The sequence below is a fragment of the Gorilla gorilla genome, chromosome 13, assembly GCF_029281585.2.
Source record: "Gorilla gorilla gorilla isolate KB3781 chromosome 13, NHGRI_mGorGor1-v2.1_pri, whole genome shotgun sequence".
In the NCBI taxonomy this organism is placed as follows: domain Eukaryota; kingdom Metazoa; phylum Chordata; class Mammalia; order Primates; family Hominidae; genus Gorilla; species Gorilla gorilla.
The window spans coordinates 134,554,963-134,580,011 of NC_073237.2; the positions used below are offsets into that span (position 1 = coordinate 134,554,963).

Genomic DNA, 25,049 nt, shown 5'->3' on the forward strand with positions numbered 1-25,049 from the left:
CGGCGGTTCTGCATCCTCATCCACCTTCAGACCTGGGCCCCCAAATACTCACCTCTCTCTCGGTCACTTAACTCTCCTTCCCTGACTGTGGTCATTGGGCTTTTGTTCTGTCCTTTTCCCTGGCCCCAGCCTGTCCCTTCCCATCACCTGCTCTCCCCAACCCCATTCCTGGGCCTGACCCTGACCATCGCCCTCCCCCGCACACAGGTGCCTGTTGCCTCCCTGGCCACCGCAGCCCAGTTCGTCCCCCATTGCCTCCCTCTCTCCTCCCATCCCCCCAGGCACCTGTGTGTGATGTGCTCTGTCTGTTGGTTCGGCTTTTTTTTTTTTTTTTACCTCTGATTTGTTCTGGTCCATTTTCATGTAGGGCAGTGGTTCCGTGAATGGGAGCCCCTTGCTGTCAACATCTGGTGCTAGCACCCCCGGCCGCGGTGGGCGGAGGCAGCTCCCCCAGACGCCCCTGACTCCCCGCCCCAGCATCACCTACAAGACGGCCAACTCCTCACCCATCCACTTCGCCGGGGCTCAGACCAGCCTCCCTGCCTTCTCCCCAGGCCGGCTCAGCCGTGGGCTTTCCGAACACAACGCCCTGCTGCAGAGAGACCCCCTCAGCCAGCCCCTGGCCCCTGGCTCTCGAATTGGCTCTGACCCTTACCTGGGGCAGCGTCTGGACAGTGAGGCCTCTGTCCACGCCCTGCCTGAGGACACGCTCACTTTCGAGGAGGCTGTGGCCACCAACTCGGGCCGCTCCTCCAGGACTTCCTACGTGTCCTCCCTGACCTCCCAGTCTCACCCTCTCCGCCGCGTGCCCAACGGTTACCACTGCACCCTGGGACTCAGCTCGGGTGGCCGAGCACGGCACAGCTACCACCACCCTGACCAAGACCACTGGTGCTAGCTGCACCGTGACCACTCAGACGCCTGCATGCAGCAGGCGTGTGTTCCAGTGGATGAGTTTTATCATCCACACGGGGCAGCAGGCCCTGGGGGGAGGCCTTGCCCACCTTGGTGAGGCTCCTGCGGCCCCTCCCTCCCCCTCCTCCCCTCTTTTACTCTAGACGACGAATAAAGCCCTCTTAGAGGATGCGGCTCTCTCTGTCCCCTTCCTGTCCTGCCTTCCTGAGTCTCGTACCACACACCAGACCCTAAACCGCAGGCTGCGTGTGTGCCTGAGAAGGACCCAGGAGTCCAAATCCCGTGTCCTGGGACTCAGCATCCAGCATGGGTGCTTGGAGCCGTTGTGAGGAGCTCTGCGTCCTGTGGGGAGCACCCTTCATGTGGCCGTGCGGCACAGAGAAGCAGGGCCCACCTGAAAGTGTGCCGAGACCTCGGGACGGAGGGGATGGGGAGGGGGACACAGTCGTGGCTTGTGCAGCCCGCCAGTGTCAGTGAATGCTCACTCAGACAAGCTCTGTCCTCCCTGGACACCGTCAGCCCCACAGGAACCGAGCTGGAAAGTGTTCTTGCTGTGGTTGTGATTTTTAATTGCAACACCTCTCATTCTTGTCACTTCTATATACTTGATGTAGAAAAAGTGGAAAACCAGAAAAATGGGGAAGGAAATGTTCACATAACTTTAAAAAATCAAACCTGTGAAAGAAAGATGTCAGCTTTTTGCCACGTGTCTTTGTGGCTTATGCGAGGAGACTCCCTGTGCAGCCCTGTCCAGTCCAGGTGGACCCTAGATGGCCCCTGGCTCTGCTGCTTTTGACCAAGTGCCTGACCGCCAGGCCCTCACACCCAGGCTCCTGGGCACTGTGGTGTGAGGCGAGGCCTCGGGATCCATCACCGCAGGATGTTGTGAAAAGTACTCGCAATGGCAGCCAGGTAGCAAGCCCTTGCCAGTGGAGAGCACTGGATGTCATGGTGGCAAACAAGGCAGCCATTTGCTGTCCTCCTCCCACGAGTGGAAGGGGTTTCCAAGGAAGCCACAGGGCAGCTGACCATGTGCTTGTGTGAGGCATTTTCAATCTGTTCTGCATATGATTCTCAGGGCACACTCTGTGGTGTGTGAAATAGGTTTCCTTCCACATACAGCAGAAGAGAGGCAAAGGCTGGTAGGAAGGAGGAAGACATTGGCTGGGGGCTTGGATGTGGGGCCGTCAGGGCAGGAGGGAGGAAGCCCCAGCTGGAATGAAACTCAGAGCAAGTGACCGAGGGAGGATACGGCTCCTGCCACTGAGGCCGGGCACCTGAAGCCCAGCACTGTCCTGGCGCCAGACACAGGGAGCAGGCAGTCAAGTGAGGTCTGACCCCCATGGCCACGCTCAGGAGAGAAAGACCATGCTCAGGACACTGTCCAAGGTGCACAAGATGCTGGGAGGTCCTTTGTTTTGTGAAGAAAGGGAGCATTTAGAGCAGTTGATGGTGGTGTGTCCTCCGTGTTCTGAAATTCCAGATGATCTGTGTTGGATTCTTGGCTTCTACCCCATGATTCTCCTCAAAGAAATTGTGTGTGATGCGTGTGTGTGTGTGTGTCTGTGTCACAGGAGATGCAGTGCCTGTACAGGTGTGTTCAGTGTGTGGATGTCATTAACCCATAGGGCTATGCAACAAAAGACACATTTAATAGAAGTAAAACACACAAGACCGCTGCCTGGTCTCGGGGTTCAGCATGATTGTGACCAAACCTTTTTATAGAATTTCCTTACCTGAAGGCACAACACTCTGAAACTTTAAAGATAACAGAGTATTTTATTCCAATAGAATAAACCAGGAATCTCGGACTGTGCATGTGATCACTGTGCTCATGTTGCAAAGTAGAAGGATGTGTATTTTGACACTGACGTTTTGTCTCTTGTTCCCCAGCCCCCAGCCCATGTTATCTTGGGTGTCAAATGTGTCCATTCCATGCAGAACCACAGCCATTTCCCCAGGCAGTGTTGGGTCGAGAATCTACTTTTCTAAACCCACACAGCCTAGCTGGCTTGTCTAGACTCTTCTAGGCATTGGAATTGATGAAAACTACAGGGAGCGGGGAAAGGAGACATTATGTCTTGTTTTCCTGACTTTGGGTTTTGTTTCTCACTGTGTCTTCTCCGGCTATCATATATGTCCCCTGAATCTCATAGTGAGCTGCCAAATTTGAAGTGCATCACCCAGTTGTCTGCATCTGGAACCAGTCAAGCAGTGGCTGTAGTTTGAACAAGTTATGTGTGCATGTAACATATATACATATATACATATATACAAGTATGTGCATGATAATGTATATCTTCGTACTTTTTGATACAATGTATTCATTTGTTAATTTTTAATTATATTTGATATAAATCAAAGGTTTGTTGCAAAACTTTATATTTAAGAAGTGTTAAAAAAAAAAAAGTCCCAACCATGCAACACAACTGGGACCTACTTAAAAAAAAAATTCTGTGATTGACTAGTTTGCTGCCTGAGTAATATTTATCAGCCAAACTTTGGATTCTGCTATTGTTTCTACAATGACATTTTGTATGAAGCAAAGTCCTTGAATTAAAATAAAAACTTAGCAAAAAATCAAAAACAAAACCCCACCATGCTGCCATTGGTATATGCAAGGGTGTGGGCCTGGGGTGCACTGCTAGGAGGGGTCAGAAGAAAGAACTGCAGTTTGTTGTTGTTGTTGTTTGTTGTTGTTGTTGTTGTTTTTTGACAGAGTCTTGCTCTTGTTGCCCAGGCTGGAGTGCAGTGAGGCAATCTCGGCTCACTGCAACCTCTGCCTCCCGGGTTCAAGTGATTCTCCTGCCTCAGCCTCCCGAGTAGCTGGGATTACAGGTGTACACCACCATGCCCATCTAATTTTTGTATTTTTAGTAGTGACAGGGTTTCACCATGTTGGCCAGGCTGGTCTCGAACTCCTGACCTCAAGTGATCCGCCCACCTCAGCCTCCCAAAGTGCTGGGATTACAGGCGTGAGCCACCGTGCCTGGCCTGCAGTTTGTTTTCAATACAAGTGTGGGATCAGGTTTTGAGAGTGTGGTGGGGATCAAGGGAGGCACTTGGCAGGAGGAGGCAGATTCAACTTCCCTGGGGATCAGGGTTAGGATTGGTTAAGATTACAGTGGTGGGTTAGGGTTGGGGTTGGGTAGAGGAGGTTCTGGGAGGCTGTGTGAGTTTGGGGCACAGAGCTCCTCTTAAGATGCCCCAATAATCATTCACTCGGCTGTTAAAATGTCAGGATATTGCTAGCTACATGCTGATAAGGACAAAGGGGACATTCTTAAGAGAAACCTGGCACCATAACTACAGATTAGGGCAGAGAAGGACATTCGAAAGAGATAGGCAGGCACAGTAGGTACAGACATGACCACTGCAGGACCTTCCTGGAGTGGCAGGAAGGAGCCCAGCCCCAGCCGTGGAATCACACTGATCACTGCACGTATGTGTCAGCCAAAAGTGAGGGGGTCCCACAAGCCTAGGTGGGGCAAGTCAGGGATCTAAGGAAGGAGCAGGAAAACCAGACAAAGAAAAGAGGTGGAGACTTGAGGAATGTGAAGAAGTCCAACATAAAACTCCCTGCTCAGGACCCTGGGGCTGTGTTCCTGCAGATCAGCCCCACTTCTCCCTTGAGGCATACTTATTTTTTCTACAGTAAGCTCTTTATATTTCTTTTCAATGAAGTTATCTGCCATCTTTGTACTGCCTCTTGGTGAAAATCTTTCTTTCAAGTTAGACAAGAACTGGGACATCAGGTCTCCCCAGTATTAGCTCCATTTCAGTTTGAATTTGCAGAATTGATAGTGCTGAACAACCTGCACTCCAACTTTAAGTGGTGTAGGAAGAGGCCAGCAGGGTCAGACCCTGAAAACAGACCAGCCACGTCTCCCAGGCGGACGCAGCGGGTTCTCCACCAGCGTGACTTGGGGATTTAGGGCACTGAGACCGTGCTACCCACCCCCCTTAAAAATCCCTCGTGGCTCCCAGTTGCCCTGAAGGGGAATCCCAAACTCTTCAGAGGCAGCACATGCTGGTGGGTGAGAGTTGGGAGCCGGAGTCCGAGTTCCAGCCTGGCCGCTATCGGCTGTGTGACCACTGGCAACTCGCCTAACCTCTCTGGGCCTCACGGGCTCGTTGGAGGATGTGGTGAGAGAATGACCGAGATGAGCTTAGCACAGTGCTGGCCACCCTGTCACTGTTCAATGCCAGGTGGCTGTGGCAGCAAAAGGGCCCTGCAGTGTCTCCAGCCGCCAGCAGGGCGTCCACGCCGGGCCGAAGCGAGGGTGAAGCCCGCGTTCTCCTCAGCACAGACCCGGGGGACACCGCCTCGCTTTGGGACAACTCGAGGCCATGGTGAGTAAAATCCTTCCTGTTTGCAGCCCTGACTACTGAGGGTTAGAGACCAGTAAGCGGGGTCGGTGTGGAAAACCGGAAACCAAAAGCCCCTCTGAATCCTGCGCACTGAGGTTCTCCCCACCCAAGGCGAGGCGGGCGCAGTGCGAGGTCCACGCCGCAGCCTTGGAACACAAATGGAGCGTTCCTAATGCAGATACGACTCCCGAAATACGAATGTGACACTCGCAGTGCTCAGGTAACAAACACCTGTAATGCTAATGCACTGCCTCAATACAAAAATGTTAATATAAAACCCCGTGCTCCCCACACGCCCCGCGGTCCCCGCTCATAACAATCAACACTGACATAATCAAAGCAAACGTGGCCTCCAGCTGCTCACAGCTGCTGCTGAGCTGGAGCTGCCTCGGGCTCGGCCTCCGCAGTGGAGTTTGTTGTGGTATCTGCTTCACGGACGTGGAATTGACACAGTTGTTTCAAAAAGTAGCTTACTTCCCAATAATTCCATACTTTCAGGAAACTTGCAACGGTAGTGTGGAGTTTTCTTTCTCTTTTCTCTCAGATTCCTCAGCGGTTGTTGCTGAGCCACATCTGCAACTCGCAGAAAACACCCCAGTGTTTTTCACCCAAAACAGGGACCCCTCCCAGGTAAGCGCCAGGTGACCCCGGCGCAGGAGGCCACGTTTCTACCTGAGGGTCGTGTCCGCAGGCCCGTTTCACTTCGCAGCCACCCCGGCTGGGTGGAAAATGTCTCTTTCCATCTGGGGCCAGTTTTCCTTTTCTGGAGCCTTCGCAGAGTTGAAGAGCAGAGCTGCCCCCAGCCTGGGTCTGCACAGCGGTTCCCCCTGGGCAGATGCAGACGCCGCACTCCAGGTGGGAACTCGCAGCCTCCGGCAGTGCTCTGCACAGCGAGTTCCCCGGAGGAGCACAGACCCACCCACACCCCACAGAGACCTCAGGGCGATTGCGACAAAACTCTCCTTTACAAACAAGTCTCATCCCATCACTCTTCTTATTTAACTTTAACGATGGTTTCCCACTGGCCTCAGAACCGGGGTCGCACAACTGACCTGGCCCCCAGTCCCTGAGCGCTCCCACCTGCTGCCCTCTCCCGCCCAGCCCAGCCCAGCTGCCTGCGCTGCGGCCTCCACCTGCAGGGACACAGCAGGCTCTCGGGGGTCTTGGGAACTCTATGCACATCCAACACCCTCTTATCAAATACTCTTAAGATTCTGTCTACCTAGATCCTTCAAGTCACAGCGCTTATGATGTCTAACAACACAAATGTTCTGATGTGATTTTTTTAGACCAAAAAAAAAAAATGTTTGATAGATCATATGTCAGAATCACCCTTAATTTATAAATCAAGGAAATAGATACATAAAAGCAGAGTCCATATTTGGGATAATCAGTAAAGAAAAATAAAATCTCAACGCAGAATGAAAGGCAGAGGGCACAATTGATCATTGAAATTTCATAAGAGTTTACTGGACAGAATATTACCTTACTATATTTTCCAGCCCTGTGTGTGTGTATGTGTGTGTATATCACACATATACCAGTTGCAAAAAATTTCAGGTTTAAACACTCATGTTTGCTTTTTTTTTTTTTTTTTGAGATGGAGTTTGGCTCTGTCGCCCAGGCTGGAGTGCAGTGGTGTGATCTCAGCTCACTGCCACCTCCACCTCCCGGGTTCAAGTGATTCTCCTGCCTCAGCCTACTGAGTAGTTGGGATTACAGGCACCTGCCACCACGCCCAGCTAATGTTTGTATTTTTAGTAGAGACTGGGTTTCACCATGTTGGCCAGCTGGTCTCGAACTCCTGACCTCTGGTGATCTGCCTGCCTCAGTTTCCCAAAATGCTGAGATTAGAGATGTAAGCCACCTCGACTGGCCTACTCATGTTTACTTCATTAGTCAATACTGTTGATTAAGAAGTTAGGGTTAGGGTTAGGGTTGGGGTTAGGGTTAGGGTTAGGGTTAGTTTTAGGGGTTAGGGTTTAGGGTTAGGGTTAGTTTTAGGGGTTAGGGTTAGGGTTAGCTTTAGGGGTTAGTGTTAGGGTTTAGGGTTAGGGTTCGGGTTTGGGTTTGTGTAGTGTTAGGGCTAGGGTTTGGGTTAGGAGAATTGCTTGAACCTGGGAGGTGGTGGTTGCAGTGAGCTGAGAGTGTGCCACTGCTCTCCAGCCCAGGCGACAATGGGAGATTCCGTCTCAAAAAAAAAAAAAAAGATAGTAATACCTACTTTTAACAGTCATGAGCAACATTTTTTTTTTAATGTGGGTCACTTCTTTATTTTTCTGATTGCTAGAGCCATGTCTCAAATGCCAACATCCTCGTGCTTACTTCATGCAGCTTCAGACTTGCTCTGCAGATGAGCTGATGACCACCTTCTACAAGTGCTGCAATTCTCAGGGTGGACGCCGCTGTAGAGATTAGGACTAGGATGGCCCAGCTGCTTCAGTGTGTGCTTACCTTGTCCCTTGGGGTAGATGCTTAGCTGGCAGCGTGAATCGTGTATCCTGAGGGTCTTTGCTGGTGTGGTGGAAAGATAAACCTTTTGAGGTGAAGAGCCAGGGTGTCAGGAAATGCAGCCTATCTGCTAGTCAGAGTGGATGAAGTCATGAATGTCAGAGAGTTTTTCTGTATGGGTAGGAGACGGAGACCCATAACTAAGTATGTGCTGTTTAAAGTCCTGTTCCTTCATCTTCTACATTTATTGGCAGTTGACATTCCCTTACTCCCAATCAACACTATTTTTTTTTATTTTGAGACAGAGTCTCACTCTGTCTCCCAGGCTGGAGCGCAGTGGTGCGATCTCTGCTCACTGCAAGCTCCACCTCATGGGTTCACGCCATTCTCCTGCCTCAGCCTCCCAAGTAGCTGTGACTACAGGCGCCCGCCACCACTTCCGGCTAATTTTTTTGTATTTTTAGTAGAGACGGGGTTTCACCGTGTTAGCCAGGATGGTCTCGATCTGACCTCGTGATCCACCTGCCTCGGCCTCCCAAAGTGCTGGGATTACAGGCGTGTGAGCCACCGCATTCAGCCTCAATCAACACTCTTAAATGTTTGTACTGTTCACAAAACTGAGTACATTAAATGTCTCTAAATATTTAACTGTTGCTTGTAAACTTAATTTAGTATTTATTTTAATCAAAATTCTGAATATTTCATTAAAATGAAAGTTCTAATATTGCCTTCTCAGTGTTTTAAATAGCTTATTAGGTAGAAAGCAAACCCCAAATCACAGTGATCCCAAAATTGACTACATACTTAGATTTGAACAGGCTATGAAAATCCTCATCACTGGTATTTCAATTTATTTCTTTACTCCTATTCTTATTCCCTTATTCATTTTTTGAACCTTCCCTGATTGCTTCCTAGGGTTGCATTAAACGTATAAGATTCTATTTTTTCTTTTTTGAGACACAGTCTCGCTCTGCCGCCCAGGCTGGAGTGCAGTGGCATGATCTCGGCTCACTGCAACCTCTGCCTCCCGGGTTCAAGTGATTCTCTTGCCTCAGCCTCCCAAGCAGCTGGGACTACAGGCGCATGCCACCATGCCCAGCTAATTTTTTGTCTTTTTAGTAGAAACAGGGTTTCACCATGTTAGCCAGGCTGGTCTCGAATCACCTGACTTTAGATGATCCACCTGCCTTGGCCTCCCAAAGTGCTGGGATTACAGGCATGAGCCGCCGCGCCCGGCACTATGTTTTTATACTTTATACTTTCCGTGTTAATCATTCAACTCTCAGAAGAGAAAGGACACCTCAGACTAGCTGAGTCTAGGTTATTGATAATTGATTCTTGGTCAAGGCCCCAGTCTTAATTGCTTTCTAAATCAATCTCTCTCTCTCTCTCTGAAAGAGATGGGGTCTTGTTTATGTTGCCCAGGATGGCCTCAAACACCTGGGCTCAAGTGATCCTACCGCCTTGGCCTCTAAGTAGCTGCCACCACTCCCCACTGCACATCTTTTTTTTTTTTTTTTTTTTTTTGAGACAGGGCTTTGCTCTGTTGCCCAGGCTGGAGTGCAGTGGCATGATCTTGGCTCACTGCAACCTCTGCCTCCCAGGTTCAAGCAATTCTCCTGCCTCAGCCTCCTGAGTAGCTGTGATTACAGGCATGCACCACCATGCCCGGCAAATTATTTTATTTTTAGTAAAGACTGGGTTTCACCATGTTGGCCAGGCTGGTCTCAGACTCCTGGCCTCAAGTGATCCTCCTGCCTCGGCCTCCCAAAGTGCTGTGATTACAGGTGTGAGCCACCACGCCCGGCCCCAAATCTTTTAATAGTGTATTCTTGCTTATGAAATTGTGGTACTTAAATTTCTGCTTTTGGCACAGTTTTTACTCTTTTGAGACTTGGTATCTTTCCCAGTAATGGTATAATCTTTACTTTTTCTTTCTTTTTTTGTTTTTTTTTTAAATGGAGTTTCGCTCCTGTTGCCCAGGCTGGAGTGCAATGGCACAATCTTGGCTCACCACAACCTCTGCCTCCCAGGTTCAAGCAATTCTCCTGCCTCAGCTGCCCAAGTAGCTGGGATTACAGGCATGCGCCACCACACCTGACTGATTTTGTATTTCTAGTAGAGATGGGGTTTCTCCCTGTTGGTCAGGCTGGTCTCAAACTCCTGACCTCAGGTGATACGTCCACCTTGGCCTCCCAAAGAGCTGGGATTATAGGTGTGAGCCTCTGCCCCCGGCCAATCTTTACATTTAATATGATTGTTTTCGTATTGTTTGAACATGTTAACCAGTTCCTGAGCTTATTGTCTCTAATTGGCTCTAGTTCAGAATAGTTTGTTCTGGTTTCCCAAATGTGATTTTATCATGTGGGCATTATCTGTAACGTCTTCTGCTTATGCTGTTAGTTTTACTTCCTCAGGTGACAGTTCTTCTGTTCAATTTTGTTGTTGGAAGGCAGCATGGACCCATGGTACACATCACGTACTCTGAAGCCAGCGTCCCTGACTGCACCTTAGCTGTGAAACCCTGGTCAAGTTGCAGAACCTCTGCCTTCATTTCCTCATCTATAAAGTGGATATAATAATAACCTGTTTGAGGGGTTTACAAACTGTTTTCTTAAGGGTCAGAGGGTGAATAGTATAATTACTTACTTTTTAATTTTCTTTGAGACAGGGTCTCACTCTGTTGCCCAGGCTGGAATGTAGTGGTGTGATCTCAGCTTACTGCAGCCTGGACCTCCTGGGCTCAAGTGATCCTTCCATCTCAGCCTCCCTAGTGGCTGGGACTATAGGTGTGCCCCATGCCCACCTAATTTTTTTTTTTTTGGTAGAGACAGGGTTTTGCCATGTTGCCCAGACTGGCAACTTCCATATGGTTTTTATAGGCAATTTTTAAAAAAATTTATACTTCTTCTTTAATTTTTTTGAATCTAACCTCAGAATGTGATTATAGGCAAAATTCAAAATGTAATAATAATTGAGTTTAATTTTTGTAATGTGGGTCTATTACTGAGAAGAGTGGATGCCATTTTGCTTAATTGGGGTTCAAAGTTAATGTTCCCTGTCATCGAAATCAATTGCAAATGTGCATCTGTGAATGCTGGTTACGTGCAGGAGAGCAAATGAAGTATACCATTGACACCACTGAAAGAGTCAATAGATTCACCACTGACAATGGATTCAGATATTTCCCACAGAGTTCTTGCTGATGAATAATACAGAGAAGCAGGTGTGGTGGCTCACACTTGTAATCCTAGCACTTTGGGAGGCCAATGTGGGTGGATCACCTAAGGTCAGAGGTTCGAGACTAGCCTGGCCAACATGGCAAAACCTCATCTCTACTAAAAATACAAAAATTAGCTGGGCATAGTGGTGCATGCTTGTAATCCCAGCTACTCTGTGGGGGAAAGGAAGAGAGATCAGACTGTTACTGTGTCTATGTAGAAAAAGGAAGACATAAGAAACTCCGTTTTGATCTGTACTAAGAAAAATTCTTCTGCTTTGAGATGCTGGTAATCTGTAACCTTAGCCCCATCCCTGTGCCCACAGAAACATGTGCTGTGTTGACTCAAGGTTTAGGGGATTTAGGGCCGTGCAGGATGTGCTTTGTTAACAATGTGTTTGCAGGCAGTATGTTTGGTAAAAGTCATCGCCATTCTCCATTCTCCATTAACCAGGGACACAGTGCACTGCGGAAAGCCACAGGGACCTCTGCCCAAGAAAGCCTGCGTATTGTCCAGGTTTCCCCCCACTGAGACGGCCTGAGATATGGCCTTGTGGGAAGGGAAAGACCTTACCGTCCCCCAGCCAGACACCCATAAAGGGTCTGTGCTGAGGAGGAGTAGTGAAAGAGGGAGGCCTCTTTGCAGTTGAGATAAGAGGAAGGCTTCTGTCTCCTGCTCGTCCCTGGGAATGGAATGTCTCGGTGTAAAACCCGACTGCACATTCTATTTACTGAGATAGGAGAAAACCGCCCCATGGCTGGAAGTGAGACATGCTGGCGGCAATGCTGCTCTTTACTGCACCGAGAGGTTTGTGTAAAGTCAAACATAAACCTGGCCTACGTGCACATCCAGGCACAGCACCTTTCCTTAAACTTATTTATGACACAGAGTCCTTTCCTCACGTTTTCCTGCTGACCTTCTCCCCACCATTACCCTATAGTCCTGCCACGTCCCCCTCACCGAGATAGTAGAGCTAGTGATCAATAAATACTGAGGAACTCAGAGACCAGCACCGGTGCAGGTCCTCACTTGCTGAGCGCCGGTCCCCTGGGCCCACTTTTCTTCCTCTATACTTTGTCTTTGTGTCTTATTTCCTTTTCTCAGTCTCTTGTCTCCATCTTGCAAGAAATACCGACAGGTATGGAGGGGCAGGCCCCTTCATTACTTGGGAGACTGAGGCAGGAGAATCACTTGAATCCGGGAGGCGGAGGTTGCAGTGAGCCAAAACCATGCCACTGGACTCCAGCCTGGGTGATAGAGTGAGACTCCATCTCAAACATAATAATAATGTTGATGAAGCAGTCAAAAACCGTACACTTTAAGCACTTTATGATTTCACAGTCTTCATACATTTGTCCACCTAAGCTTGTTCCTGATCCACACATGCTTTTACCACTGCCAGTTTTAACACATATTAGTAGATTCCTGTTTTGCTGCATTAGTTTTCTCAACTTTGGGAATGTTCTTGCTGCAGTTGTTGGTTTTCTTTTTGGAGACAGGGTCTCACTGTCACTCAGGTTGGAGTACACTGGTGCGATAACGGCTCACCACAACCTAAACCTGCCGGGCTCAGGTGATCCTCCCACCTCAGCCTCCCAAGTAGCTGGGACTACAGGCGTGGGCCACCATGCCTGGCTAATGGAGGGGGAAGGGCTGAGCTTGTCTGAAGACCCTCCCATGCGTGTGGCAGAGCCTGTGGTCTGAGGCAGGGGTCCAGCTGCAGAGCAGCCCACAGCTTCGCAGTGGCCCAGGGAACCAGGGCAGGCAGGCCGTGAGGCCCAGTGCCTTCTGGGCCAGGCCTTGATGCTGAGGCCATGGAATAGGTGCGGCTCTGAGAAGGGACCAGAGTGACCATGGGCTGAAGGCTATGTCCACAGACCCAATGCAGCAGAAGCTGTGCCAGGCAGTGATGTCAGCCATATTCCCCAGCAGGTCTAGGGATGTCAGGGGCAGCTCTGTCCCAGGTGGCAGACACTGGTTTCCCCTCCTGCTCTCACAACCGTCCAGTGACTGGGTGTTGTCTGAGCTGTGGTGAGGCCTCGCTGGTGACATCCAGGAGCAGGGAGCATGTGGGTGGGGGGTGTGTGCACCTGCCCTGGCTGCCTGGCCCTGTGGTCAAGGATGGGGGAATGCAGCTCCACCTGTAGCTCCACCCCATTTGTAAAGCACTGTGGTGCCTTCTGCTGGGGCATGTGCTGAGGGTGCCTCGCAGGCACTTCCCTCGGAAAGTTCACAGGCTTGTGTAGAAGCTGGTGGAAATGTGCTGAGAAGAGGTGTCAGGAGCCAGATATTGGGCAGGTCCCAGGTCTCTGAGCCTCAGTTTCTTCATCTGTAGGAGAGTGGTAACCCTGCCCTGCTCAGCTTACCAGGTACAGCTGTGAGTTTTCAGTGCAGAGGAAAAGCAGAGCCCTTCCCCTCAGATGGCCATATTGCCTTGTTGCTGTACCCAACTTTCCAGTGCTCCCCCAGGGGGTGTCCTGGCCTCCTCCTTTGTAGCTCTCAGATGTCACATGTGGGTCCTGCCCTACCATCCCCTCTCCCTGTCTTGAAACGAGGCCTGCTGAGCTTGAAGCCACCCCACTCCATGCTCTCAAGCCATCTGCTCCTGGGTTAGCTTGTGGCTGGCCTGGCCTGGTTCTACATAGATGTGGGTGTTTCTCCAGTGCTGGGGCAGCGGTTGTCCATTCTGGGGCCTGGGTCAGCTCTCAGCTGTGGCTGTTGTGCCTGTGCTTCCCCAGGTCCTTGTGGTCACTCCAATCCTGCCCTCAGATATCCCAAGAGCAGGCTGTCTTCCCCATTCCTACCTTTCCAGTAACTGCTGCAAGAAGGGACAGACACTGCTGCAGAGAACTTGCCATGGTGTTTCATGCTGTGGCTGGTGGTTCCAGGCTGCACGCTCCATTCTAGAAAGGGTGAGGATTACTGATCATCAGTCTTAACAGGAGACTGTCCTATGGGTACCTGGATACGCTACCGGGAGTGGGGCAGAGTGGGGTTAGAGTAGTGCCTGATGCCCGTTGAGGGTGTGCGGGTTCCTTAAGAGTGTGCACCCTGTAGCCGGCACGTATGTCTGTTTTTTTTCTTCTCCTTATCACTAATCAGCCTTTGGTAACCAGGCTGGCCCTGCTTCCTGCCTACGGGCTATGGGTGTACCGTCTGGAGCTGCAAATGGGGTGATGGGGCATCAGTAGCCTTCCCACACCCAAGAACTTCCTGACACTCAGCGCCTCATCTCCAGCCAACCTCTGGCTCCCCCAGAGACCCTGGGACCCAGGCCTCACACTCCAGCAGGGGGGATCTTCGTCCTTCTGGTGGTACTCTCCTTTGGAGGTACCTTCGAACAGGGGTGCAACAGATAGAATTCAGGAAGTGCCATCTGTTGCATGGATACCCTGCTGCCACCCTTGTCCACCTTCCTGGGGCAGATCCTGGGATGGGTCTTTATGTAAGAACACAAAAGGGAGAGAGAATGCATAGAGGCCAGGCATGGTGGCTCATGCCTGTAATCCCAGCACTTTGGGAGGCCGAGGCGGGTGGATCACTTGAGGTCAGGAGTTCGAGACCAGCCTGGCCAACACGGTGAAACTGCCTCTACTAAAAATACAAAAAAATTAGCTGGGTGTGGCAGCGGGCACCTGTAATCCCAGCTACTTGGGAGGCTGAGGCAGGAGAATCGCTCGAACCCAGGAGTTGGAGGTTGCAGTGAGCCGAGATCACGCCACTGCACTCCAGCCTGAGCGACAGAGGGAGACTCCATCTCAAAAATAAATAAATAAATAAGTAAATAAATGCATAGATGTTGTCTATGTGACCCTGGGCAAGTGATTTCTCCTCCTTCCCTTCTTGGGACTCAGCTCCTTGCCTGTGAACAGGGACAGTGCTTCTCCCTTACAGAGCTGTTGTGAGAATTAAAGTAGAAAATGCACCTGTGGTGGTTGTTGGTAGTGAGTGGTTCCCCCAATCCCGACTCCCCTGCAGGATGGGGCCTGGGCCCAGGGACAGGGGATGGGCTGGCAGAGGATGCCTGTCCCAGAGAGGAGCCTTCTTGGCAGACGTGGAGATCTAGCTGAGTCAGAGTCCAGGATCTAAGTTTGAGGGTGCATCTTACAGCCTGCAATCATGAGTCTTTGGCAGGGTCAAGCGGCCTTTCTGAGCTTCAGTTCCTTATCAGTAAACCCTGGGCAGTGGTGCCCAGCGTCTTTCACAGGACACCGCGTGAGTGCAGATGGAGATCCACTGAGCACTCTGCTGGGGAGCAATTCATGGGGAGCACCCCTCCAGAGAGGGATGGCTCGCACAGGCCCTCAGCCCAGCCCCTTGCAGGCTGGACCTTGGAGAGTGAGGCCCTGAGACGAGACATGGGCACCTGGCTCCTGGCCTGCACCTGCGTCTGCACCTGTGTCTGCTCGGGAGTCTCTGTCTCAGGGGATGGACGAGGTGAAGGCTGGGCACTAGTGTCTGTATGAGGTGTGTGGAGAACTAGGGTATGTTTGGGGGACTGTGTTGTCCGATGTCGAGCCCCTAGGGAAAGGTTTGGCCCAAACTGTGCTGGGGCATGTCCTCTAGGGGTCAACCTGGACCTCTGTCTCTAGTCTCCCTTCCTTTACCTCCCTACCTCCGGTCCCTGGACCGACCCTTCCTTCACCCTCTTGACACCTGTCTGGTTCTGACTTGCCCATGTACCATGGGTCAGAGCCCATCACTTCCCAGGCCTCCCAGTGCTTCCCTGGACAGATTCTGGGGTCATTCACTGGTGACGGCCCTGCTAGGATGTCAGCTGTCAGATCCCCCCCAACCCCCCAACTCAGCTCTCTTCTGAAGCACTCACTGTGGGCTCCCAGCCGTCACTGTCTCCAGGGCCAAGGGCTGGAACCTCCACCTGCCTCACCAACAACATTCTCAGGATTGATTGCCACTGGTCTGCCCCAGAGCTGGGCCAGGGCTCCAGCCCTGGGCTCCCCTTCATCAGGTGAGGGTGGAGGGCCATGCCCACCTGGACAGGAATGAGGGTGAGGATTGCAGCAGCTGCACCAGGATAGTGTAGCAGCCCCGTGGTGCTGACACATGCCCTTTTCAGCAACCAGGCTCCTGGTGGCACACAGAAGTGCATCTGGCAGGGCAGTGAGTGCACTGTAGTGTTGCCGCCCAAGGCAGCACTCCTGCCATCTGACAATTTCATCATCACTTTCTACCACTGCGTGTCCGGGAGGAATCAGGTCAGCCTGGTGGACCTGTAGTACCTGCCCTGGAGACGCGGTGAACAGCAGCTATAGGCCTGGGGCAGGGCCCCTTGGCAAGAACATCCTGGCTGCCTGGGGGCTGGGAGAAGGGCCTTGCAGCCTGTGACCCCTGTGGCCCAGTAAGTGTTCTCAGTCCCTGCCAAGTAAGATCCAGGGCTGGGGGCAGGCTTGGCCCCTGGGAAGGGAGGGTCCACATGGTTACTGCAGGGGCCAAAGGAAGTCACTGCTGTCCTGTCCCACCTGGGGCTTTTCTGGACCAGTCTCCCAGTGAGGTGTCTGGTCTGAGAGGGTCTTGACCATGCCCCTTGGGAATTTTTCAGATCCCCAGTCTTGGGTGTGCTGACTGACACACCCAGACCCATGGGGCTTCAGCCTTACATGGATTCTCTCTGTTTCTGTGAAGCTGGACCCACTCTGACTTGCAGAACACGTCAGCTCTGGCCACTGCATCCTGACCTGGAGCCTCAGTCCTGCCTTGGAGTCAGTGACCACACTTCTCAGCTATGAGCTGGCCTTCAAGAGGCAGGAAGAGGCCTGGGAGGTAACACTTTGGCTGGCTTTTCTCCTGGGGGCCTCTCTTCCGGGAGCAGCAGTCCAGGGCAGACTCCCCACTCTAAATAAGGCGAGGTCCACTTGGAGTGATGAGGAGGGGAGGAACTGGAGCCAGGTGTGTGTGTGCACACACATGCTGACATGCACATGTGTGTGCTTCATGTGTGTGTGTGTGAGTAGGGTGAGTGTGCCTGTGTCTCTGTGAGTGTGTGCACATAAGTGTGGTAAGTGTGCATGTGTTTATGTGTGTGCACTTACAACTGTGCCCATGTTTGTGTTTGTAAGTGTACATATGAGTGTGTCTGCGCCTTGTGTTTGTATGTGTGAGTGTGCACATGGGCTTGCCTCTGTGTACATGTATGTGAGTGTGGTGAGTGTGCTTCTGTGCACACACTCGTGTATATGAGTGTGCATGCAAGTGTGCCTGTAGACATGTTTGCCTGTGTGTGCATATGTGTATTTGTGGGCAAACGCTGTATCTGTGTGTGAGTGTGCCTTCTCTGTGTGTGTGTGCACGTGAACATGGCGAGTGTGCCTGTGTGAACACAGGTGTGTTCATGTGTGTGTTATGTGAGCGTGTGCGTGTGTGTATTCTCAAGGGCTGAGGGACCCAGCCCCACCTTCAGCACCTGCCAACTGTCGCCACCCCCACAGCGGGCCCAGCACAGGGATCACATTGTCGGGGTGACCTGGCTCATACTTGAAGCCTTTGAGCTGGACCCTGGCTTTATCCTTGAGGCCAGGCTGCGTGTCCAGATGGCCATGCTGGAGGATGACGTGGCACAGGAGGAGCGTTACACAGGCCGGTGGAGCGAGGGGAACCAGCCTGTGTGCTTCCCCAGAGACAAGGTGGGCGCTGCTGTGGCTGCCGCACTTCCAGAGTCTGGGCTGGGTGTCCCCCACTCCCTTTCAGCCTCCTGGAAGCCCCTCCCTGAGGCAGCCATGTCCCAGTTGACCCCCTTCCTCTGAAGGTCTGAGGTCTGTAGGGAGGACATAAACACTTGCCAACTCTGGGGCTTCCTGGGAACCTGTAGTTAGTGGCTCCTGTTAGGAGTGAGGGTGGCAGGGCTGCACACTAGGGCTGGGCTCCTGCCTGGAGGCTGGACATGACCTCAGTGTCCTTAATGGGGGCTGGACTGACCCTTGCGCACTGCAGTGCTGAGACGGCCCAGGGACCTTATGACCCACCGTGTGGCAGATGGGAAGAGTGAGGCCCAGGAGTGTGGTTCACACAAGGTCCTTCAGCAGGTGACACAAACCTCCAAGGCTCATCACAAACCTTCCACTTTGGCCCAGGGCACTAAAGGGCGCACTTTTGCCAGGTAGGTTTGTGGGGAGCCTCCTGGCACTGACGCTGCTCGCAGCCCTGGGCCCTTCCTGCCCACGGACCCTCTGATCCCACCCTGGGGGCGGCCAGACAACACCTTTGTTGCTGTGTCCATCTTTCTCCTGCTGACTGGCCCGACCTACCTCCTGTTCAAGCTGTCACCCAGGTAGGTAGCTGATGTGTGTGTGTGTGTGTGTGTGTACATGTGTGAGCGGGTAAGAGTGTACATGTTAGTGTATGTGTGCAGATGTGTGACTGTGTGCATGTGTGGGTGTGTGGTGGGTGGGCCGTCAAGGGCCACCCTTGTCTGGTTCCTCCCCTCCCCTCACCACTGTCTGGTCCTGGATGGGGTGGGCTTTTCCAGTCTCCACTCTGGCCAGTAGAGAGTTGTCAAGTTGCCAGGGGAGAGAAGGGAAGGGGGGTCTGAGGCAGAGGCTGAAGATAAGGGCAGCTTGGTCCCGACCAGACCCAGAGTCACCGAGATCAAGAGCCTGAGGTCCTAGTCTCCTGCCTCTGGAGGAGCTTGGTTTGTTCTTTTGTTCACACGTTATATGAAAGGTCAGTTGGGGCATCTGGTGTGTTCAGGACCCTCTTCTCACCCTGGCAGATGCCTTAGAGAACAAGATGGACAAGGGCCCTCCTTAAATAAACCATCACGCCTCATGCACCACATGTCAGGTTACAAGAGCGAGTGCAGGGGCCATGTCAGTCCTCGGATGTGAGGAAGAGGGTGTGGGGAGAGGGGTGTTGGGTGGGGCTAAGTGGGAGGGTGCTTGGCTTCTCCTTGGAGCAAAGGAAAGTGTGAAACTGTGTAACACGACCTAGTTTATGTTTTGAGGAATGGATTGCTGGGAAAGGGGACATGGGGGACCTGCTGGGGGCCAATGGGGGCCAGTGGGGTGCCCACAGGGAGATGATTTTGCATGAGCCAGTGAAAGAAGTGGAGATAGAGCAAGGTGGAGGGAATTGCAGGGTCTTAGGGGGAGAAATGGAGGGGATGTGTGGCTGGATGAGATATGAGTGGTGACCCCTGAGGTGGGGAAATGGGGCACAGCCTTGCGGGGAGGTTGGCGAGGTCTATTTGCACCTGTTGGGTTGGAGCCCCAGGTGACATCCTTGTGGGAGGGTCAGTGGATCCTTGGCAGCAAGTCAGGTGCTCAGGGAGACACTGGGTGGGTGGGAGCCACAGACGTGCTGATGGCAAAGACAGAGTTCCTGGAGGCGTGGCTCCCTCTGCGGGCTGAGGATCTAGCTGATAACTCCCCGTTCTGAACCCACCATCGCAGCTCATGCTGTAAAGGACGCGTGCCTCAGTATAAATCAGTTCTATGCGGCCGTTAGGCAAGGAGGCCCAGTTGGGTCCTGCCCTGAGAGTGGGTTGGGATGTGATGAGATGGGAGAGAGGCAGTGGCAGGGACGAGGTGGGCGGACCCCCTGCTGATGGAAGGAAGCTCAGCCTCTGCAGTGACCTCAGGCCACCTGGGTCCCCATAGGCCTCTGACTGGCCTCTCCTGGCCTCAGGATGAAGAGAACCTTCTACTAGAATGTGACCTCTCTAGCAGTGTTCTTCTAGCCCCTCTACGGTGTGCACAGTGGGAACTTCCAGGTGTGTGCAGAGACCACGGCAGGGCGTCGGGGGCAGGTGTTGCCCAGAGCTCTGGCCTGCCAGAGATGTTGGCTTTCATGAGGGTTGGTGGCCAGTATGGGAAACTTGTCAGTGCCTGGAGCCTTTTTTGTATATTCAGTGTATTTCAATTTATTTGCTGTGTCTCAAGTGGGGAAAAACTAGCTTTATTCTCCATTACTGATTTCTTTTTGTTCTCATGTCTCCAGTTCCACTGTTGATGGAAAAATGTAAATTTCTCATGACTTATCTCTGTCCCCTCTGGTTTGCGGCTGTCTGCACCCACCATGTGCCTCACCTCCTCCTTCTGCGAAGGTGTCTGTCCTGTGGCCGTGGGGAAGGGTCGGTGGTGTGTGCGCTGCCCTTGGGGCTCTCACTGCCTCTGGGCTCCTGCTCTGCCCTGTCCCCTGGTCCCCACAGATCGCATGCTGGCACCACAGCTGTGGAGTGGGCTCTGCAATTCCCCGTCTGTGGCCCTGTTGGGCCCCCACAGCCCAGGAACCAGTGAGCAACTTGGGGGTTGCATCAGCCCCTCCCCTCCCTGCTGGGCTGGCGGTTCATGCCCCCTGGGTGGGAGGAGGGGGAGAGGGAGGGCTCCATTGAATGGTCTCTGGTTTTTCCCCTCAGACTCCTCACTTTGGGCAAAGGACAGGAAGCAGTGAGGGCACCTCCCTGGGGTCTGGGCCAAGCTGACCCCTCCTCTCCAGGATCTTCCCTCCCTGTGCCCTAGGGCATCCCTGGGCCCTGTGCGGCAAGGATGTCCCTTCCACACCGCGGCTCCAACTTACTATGCAGAAAAATCCTTTTTTCTCTCAATGAGGAGCCTAGTTTTCAAGATTTTTGTCCAAATGTTCAATTTGAACCATAAACCGGGCACCTGGCTCTTCACAGAGTCTCCCCCTTTCCCCAAGGTGGTAGGTGTGACCATCACGAGCCTGGGCAGCCGAGTACAAGGCTGAGCAGGGCACAGATCACGACTGTCCCCTGGACTGTCATCCTGTTTCAGGCACCAGCCCTTCCCTAGAGAATCAGGGCACCTGCCAGGGGTTATTTAGACCCGCGGGTGGGGATCTGGTGCCGTACGTTTGTCTCCAGGGAGCAGTGCAGTGACGGAGGGTGTGTTGTGTGTTTAGGGAGCAGTGCAGTGACGGAGGGTGTGTTGTGTGTTGTGCATGGGATGGAGGTTCCTGGTCTCACCAAGGGAACAGCTTCCTTTTGGAGGTGGGGGCCGCCTGTGGCCCCACAGAAGGATCCAGGTCTGCTAGCCTTAGCCCAGTGCTTTGAAAGTCACCAGTCCTGACAGCGACTTGTGTGTGTGTGTTTGTGTGTGTGTCTGTATGTGTTTGTGTGTGTGTATGTCTGTGTGTGTGTCTGTGTGTGTTTATGTGTGTGTGTGTCTGTGTGTTGGTGTGTGTGTATGTCTGTGTGTGTCTGTGTGTTTATGTGTGTGTCTGTGTGTGTTTGTGTTTATGTATGTATGTCTGTGTGTGTGTCTGTGTGTGTGTCTGTGTGTCTGTGTGTTTGTGTGTGTCTGTGTGTTTGTGTGTATGTCTCTGTGTGTCTGTGTGTTTATGTGTGTGTCTGTGTGTGTTTATGTGTGTATGTCTGTGTGTGTCTGTGTGTGTGTATGTGTGTGTCTGTATGTGTTTGTGTCTGTGTGTTTGTGTGTGTCTGTGTGTGTGTTTGTGTGTATGTCTGTGTGTGTTTATGTGTGTGTGTCTGTGTGTGTATGTCTGTGTGTGTTTGTGTGTGTGTCTGTGTGTGTGTGTGTTTGGGTGTGTGTGTGTGTGTGTGTGTTGGGAATGCCCAGTCTCTGTAGCTGCTGAAAGGCCTTGAGGCACATGCTGTCAGGAGTTGGCTCTGTCCTGGGCAGATATCACCATCTGTACCTTGGTTCAGGCTGCCGTGAGCACCAGGCCCTGTGCTGGGGGAGTGGTGAGGAGCCTGAAGGGACTCAGGGTCCCATGATGAGGCTGGGCTGGCACATGGAGGAAAGACAGAATGTCCAAGACACAGGTGCTGCTTAGCCTCTGGGTGTGGACCTCAGGAGGGCTTCCTGGAGGAGGAGGGATGCTGGGCTTGCCAGAAAGGAGGCAGCTCCTCCCAGGATGAGTTCTGAACATGCTACCTGAGCCCTTCCCTCCTCCTGCACTCTGTTCCAGACTCGGATGGGGGCCCACAGGGCTGGCGTGCTGCTGAGCCAGGACTGTGCTGGCACCCGACGAGGAGCCTTGGAGCCCTGTGTCCAGGAGGCCACTGCACTGTTCACCTGTGGCCCAGCGGGTCCTTGAAATCTGTGGGCCTGGAGGAGGAGCAGGAAGGCACTGGGACCTGAGCTCAGAGCATGTGCTGTCAGCAGGGTGTACGGAGTGGAGGGCACAGCCACTTGCCTATCTGTCACAGGAGGACTTGGCCCCCACGTCCCCCACCAGGGCATGTTACTCCCTTCCGTCCTTAGCAAGGCTTGGTCCTGGATGTTCTAGGTCCCTGACTTGCCAGATGAATCATGTCCATTTTGGGAAAATGGACTTAAGTCTCTGGAGCCCTTGTCTGGGACTGAACCTCCTGAGAATGGGCCCCTAGCAGTGGTCAGAGGTCCTGTCTGGATGGAGGCTCAGGGGCAGCTTCAGGGAGAAAGGATCCCTCCGCTCAGTGCCTGTGGGGAGCAGCCTCTACCCTCAGCATCCTGCCCACAGGTTCCTCCTTCGGCTGTCCCTTTTCTTTATCCCTGGCCTCTCAGAGAAGAGGGGTGTGGTCTCTCAGCTGTTCCACCATCATCCCCTTAAAGGGCCAGCCTGGGCCCAGTGGACACCGGTAAGGCACCATGACCACCTGGTGTGAGCTCTCTGTGCCTTCCTGAGGCACCTTTCTAGAGATTAAAAGGGGCTTCATGGCTGTTCCAAAGTGCTGATGGCTGGGAAGAGGGGCCAGAGGAGGAGTGAGGGGTGAGGTTTGGCCAGCCCTAGGCTTTCTGGGCTCTAGGGACAGCCCGGTGGATGCTCAATGACAGTTTCGGGGACAGCAGGGTGGAGGCTCAGGGGCAGCTCCAGGGACAGCAGGGTGGAGGCTCAGGGGCAGCTCCGGGGACAGCAGGGTGGAGCCTCAGGGGCAGCTCTGGGGACAGCAGGGTGGAGGCTCAGGGGCAGCTCTGGGGACAGCAGTAGTGGAGGCTCAGGGACAGCTCTGGGCTGAGGTCAGGGTGGAGGTTCAGGGGCAGCTCTGGGGACAGCAGGGTGGAGGCTCAGGGGCAGCTCTGGGGACAGCAGGGTGGAGGCTCAGGGGCAGCTCTGGGCTGAGGTCAGGGTGGAGGCTCAGGGGCAGCTTCAGGGACAGCAGGGTGGAGGCTCAGGGGCAGCTCTGGGCTGAGGTCAGGGTGGAGGCTCGGGGCAGCTTCAGGGACAGCAGAGTAGAGGTTCAGGGACAGTTCCTGGGAGGCCAGAGCCCTCATTCCTCCTTGTCCTCATCCTCCCACTTGCTCCTGGAAACTGAGAGATGAGGCTGGAGCTCCCAGTCAGTGCTGGAAATGACCATCCAGCAGTGATGGTGGCCTGTGAAGGGTCCTGCTTCTGTCCTCAGCCTCTCATGGGGTGGGTTTGGGGAAGAGCTGTGGTCTGGAGAGAGCGGCAGATGGAGCAGAACATGCCTGCATTTGTTTCCTAGGGCTGCCATAACAAAGTGCCACAAAATGGGTAGCTTAGAACCACAGAGATTTGTTGTCTCAGTTCTGAAGTCCGGAAGTTGGAAATAAAGATGTTGGCAGCATTCCTGACTACATGTTCTTAGGCTCCCATGAAACAGAAGTTGATACAAGGCCAAGCAAGTTTCCCAGACAAGGCTTTATTAAGTCTTATGCCCCTAAAGTTTGAGCAGAAGAGAGACATATTAAGTCTTATGCCCTAAAGGTTGGCCAGGAGGAAGGATTCTTGGCTGGCTCACCAAGGGGAGTGCATTGTGGTGTCTTAAGGAGGGTGACATGCATAATTTATGAGTTAGGTGAGTGTCGTTACACCTACAGGGTGGAGTGAAGGGTACTCAGATGCAGTAAAGAATCGTGCTAACACATACGTTGCGTGATCAGAAAATAGCAGATAAGCCTATACCTGGGTGGGGACTTTAGTATTATAATGAGGCCAGGGGTAAGGATCAGTCATTCTCCTGGCCTCGTGCACAAGTGGGTGATAGAGTCAACTCCCTTGAGTAAGACTTACGGCCAGATGCTGCTTATCTTAGTTTATTTCAGACGGTTGGCAAGGTCTGGCCAGCGAGTATGGCACCTGGAGGGTGGTGCTGCAAGGTCTGGTGGTCAGCGGGCACGTATGGAACAACACGTTAGTGGGGGTGGGCCGAGTCCCATTCTACTCTGTCTCAGCAGGGCCATGCTCCCTCTGAAGGCACTAGGGAAGTATCCGTTTCGGGCCTCTCTTCAGCTTCTGTTAGTTTCTTGGCTTGTGACAGCAAAACTCCATTTTTTTTTTTAAGATGGTGTCTTGGTCTGTCGCCCAGGCTGAAGTGCAGTGGTGTGATCTCAACTTTCTGCAACCTCTGCCTCCCCGGTTCAAGTGATTCTCCTGCCTCCACCTCCAAGGTAGCTGGGATTACAGGTGTGAGCCACCACTCCCAGCTAATTTTTGTATTTTTAGTAGATACAGGATTTTGCCATGTTGGCTAGGCTGGTCTCAAATTCCTGGCCTCAAGTGATTGCCGGCCTCCTCTTCCCAAAGTGCTGAGATTAGAGACATGAGCCACTGCACCCGGGCATGTCATCTGTATATCTTTTTTGGTGAGGTGTCTATCTTTTAATTGGGTTGTTTTTCTTTTTGTTATTAGAATTTGTTTGTATATTTTGCACACAAGTCTTTTTCAAGTTTGTTTTTTAAATATTTTCTCTCAGTCTGTGGCTTGTTTTTTGATTCTCTTAACGGGATATTTCATAGAATAGTCATTTTAATAAAGTCCACATTATCTTTTTTTTATTTTATGAACTGGCTTTTGATATTGTATCTAAAGACTCATCACCAATCCAAACTCATATGGATTTTCTTCTATAACTTTTACAATTTTATATTTGAAAATTTAAGTCTACAGTCTATCTTGAATGATTTTTTAGGGGTGAGCTATGAAGTTTGTACCTACGTTCATTTTTTTCCCTATGGTTTCCGATTGTTCTGTCGCCATCTGTGGAACAGATTTTTCTTTCCCCATTGAATATTTTTGCCCCTTTGACAAAAGCAGTTGACTATATTTATTTGGGTCTTTTGGGTTCTGTATTCTATTCCGTTCATCTATTTGTCCATTCCTTCACCAATATCACTCTCTTCATTACTTTAGCTTTGTGGTAAAGCTAACAG

At 52.2% G+C, this 25,049-nt stretch overlaps 1 protein-coding gene and 1 pseudogene across 9 annotated transcripts in view; both read left to right on the plus strand.

Moving 5' to 3' along the window:
• The window catches only part of CACNA1B (calcium voltage-gated channel subunit alpha1 B), a 248,526-nt gene extending 244,994 nt beyond the window's left edge, over positions 1-3,532 (plus strand). For all 9 annotated transcript variants that reach the window (XM_055350334.2, XM_055350333.2, XM_063696940.1 and 6 more), the window contains one exon: positions 368-3,532. In XM_055350334.2, coding sequence (XP_055206309.2) covers positions 368-898 — 531 coding nt within the window. In that variant the 3' untranslated portion in view covers positions 899-3,532. The remainder of the gene's footprint in view (positions 1-367) is intronic.
• On the plus strand, positions 1,222-22,865 carry LOC101124131 (interleukin-9 receptor-like; annotated as a pseudogene).
• The last annotated feature ends 2,184 nt before the right edge of the window (positions 22,866-25,049 follow it).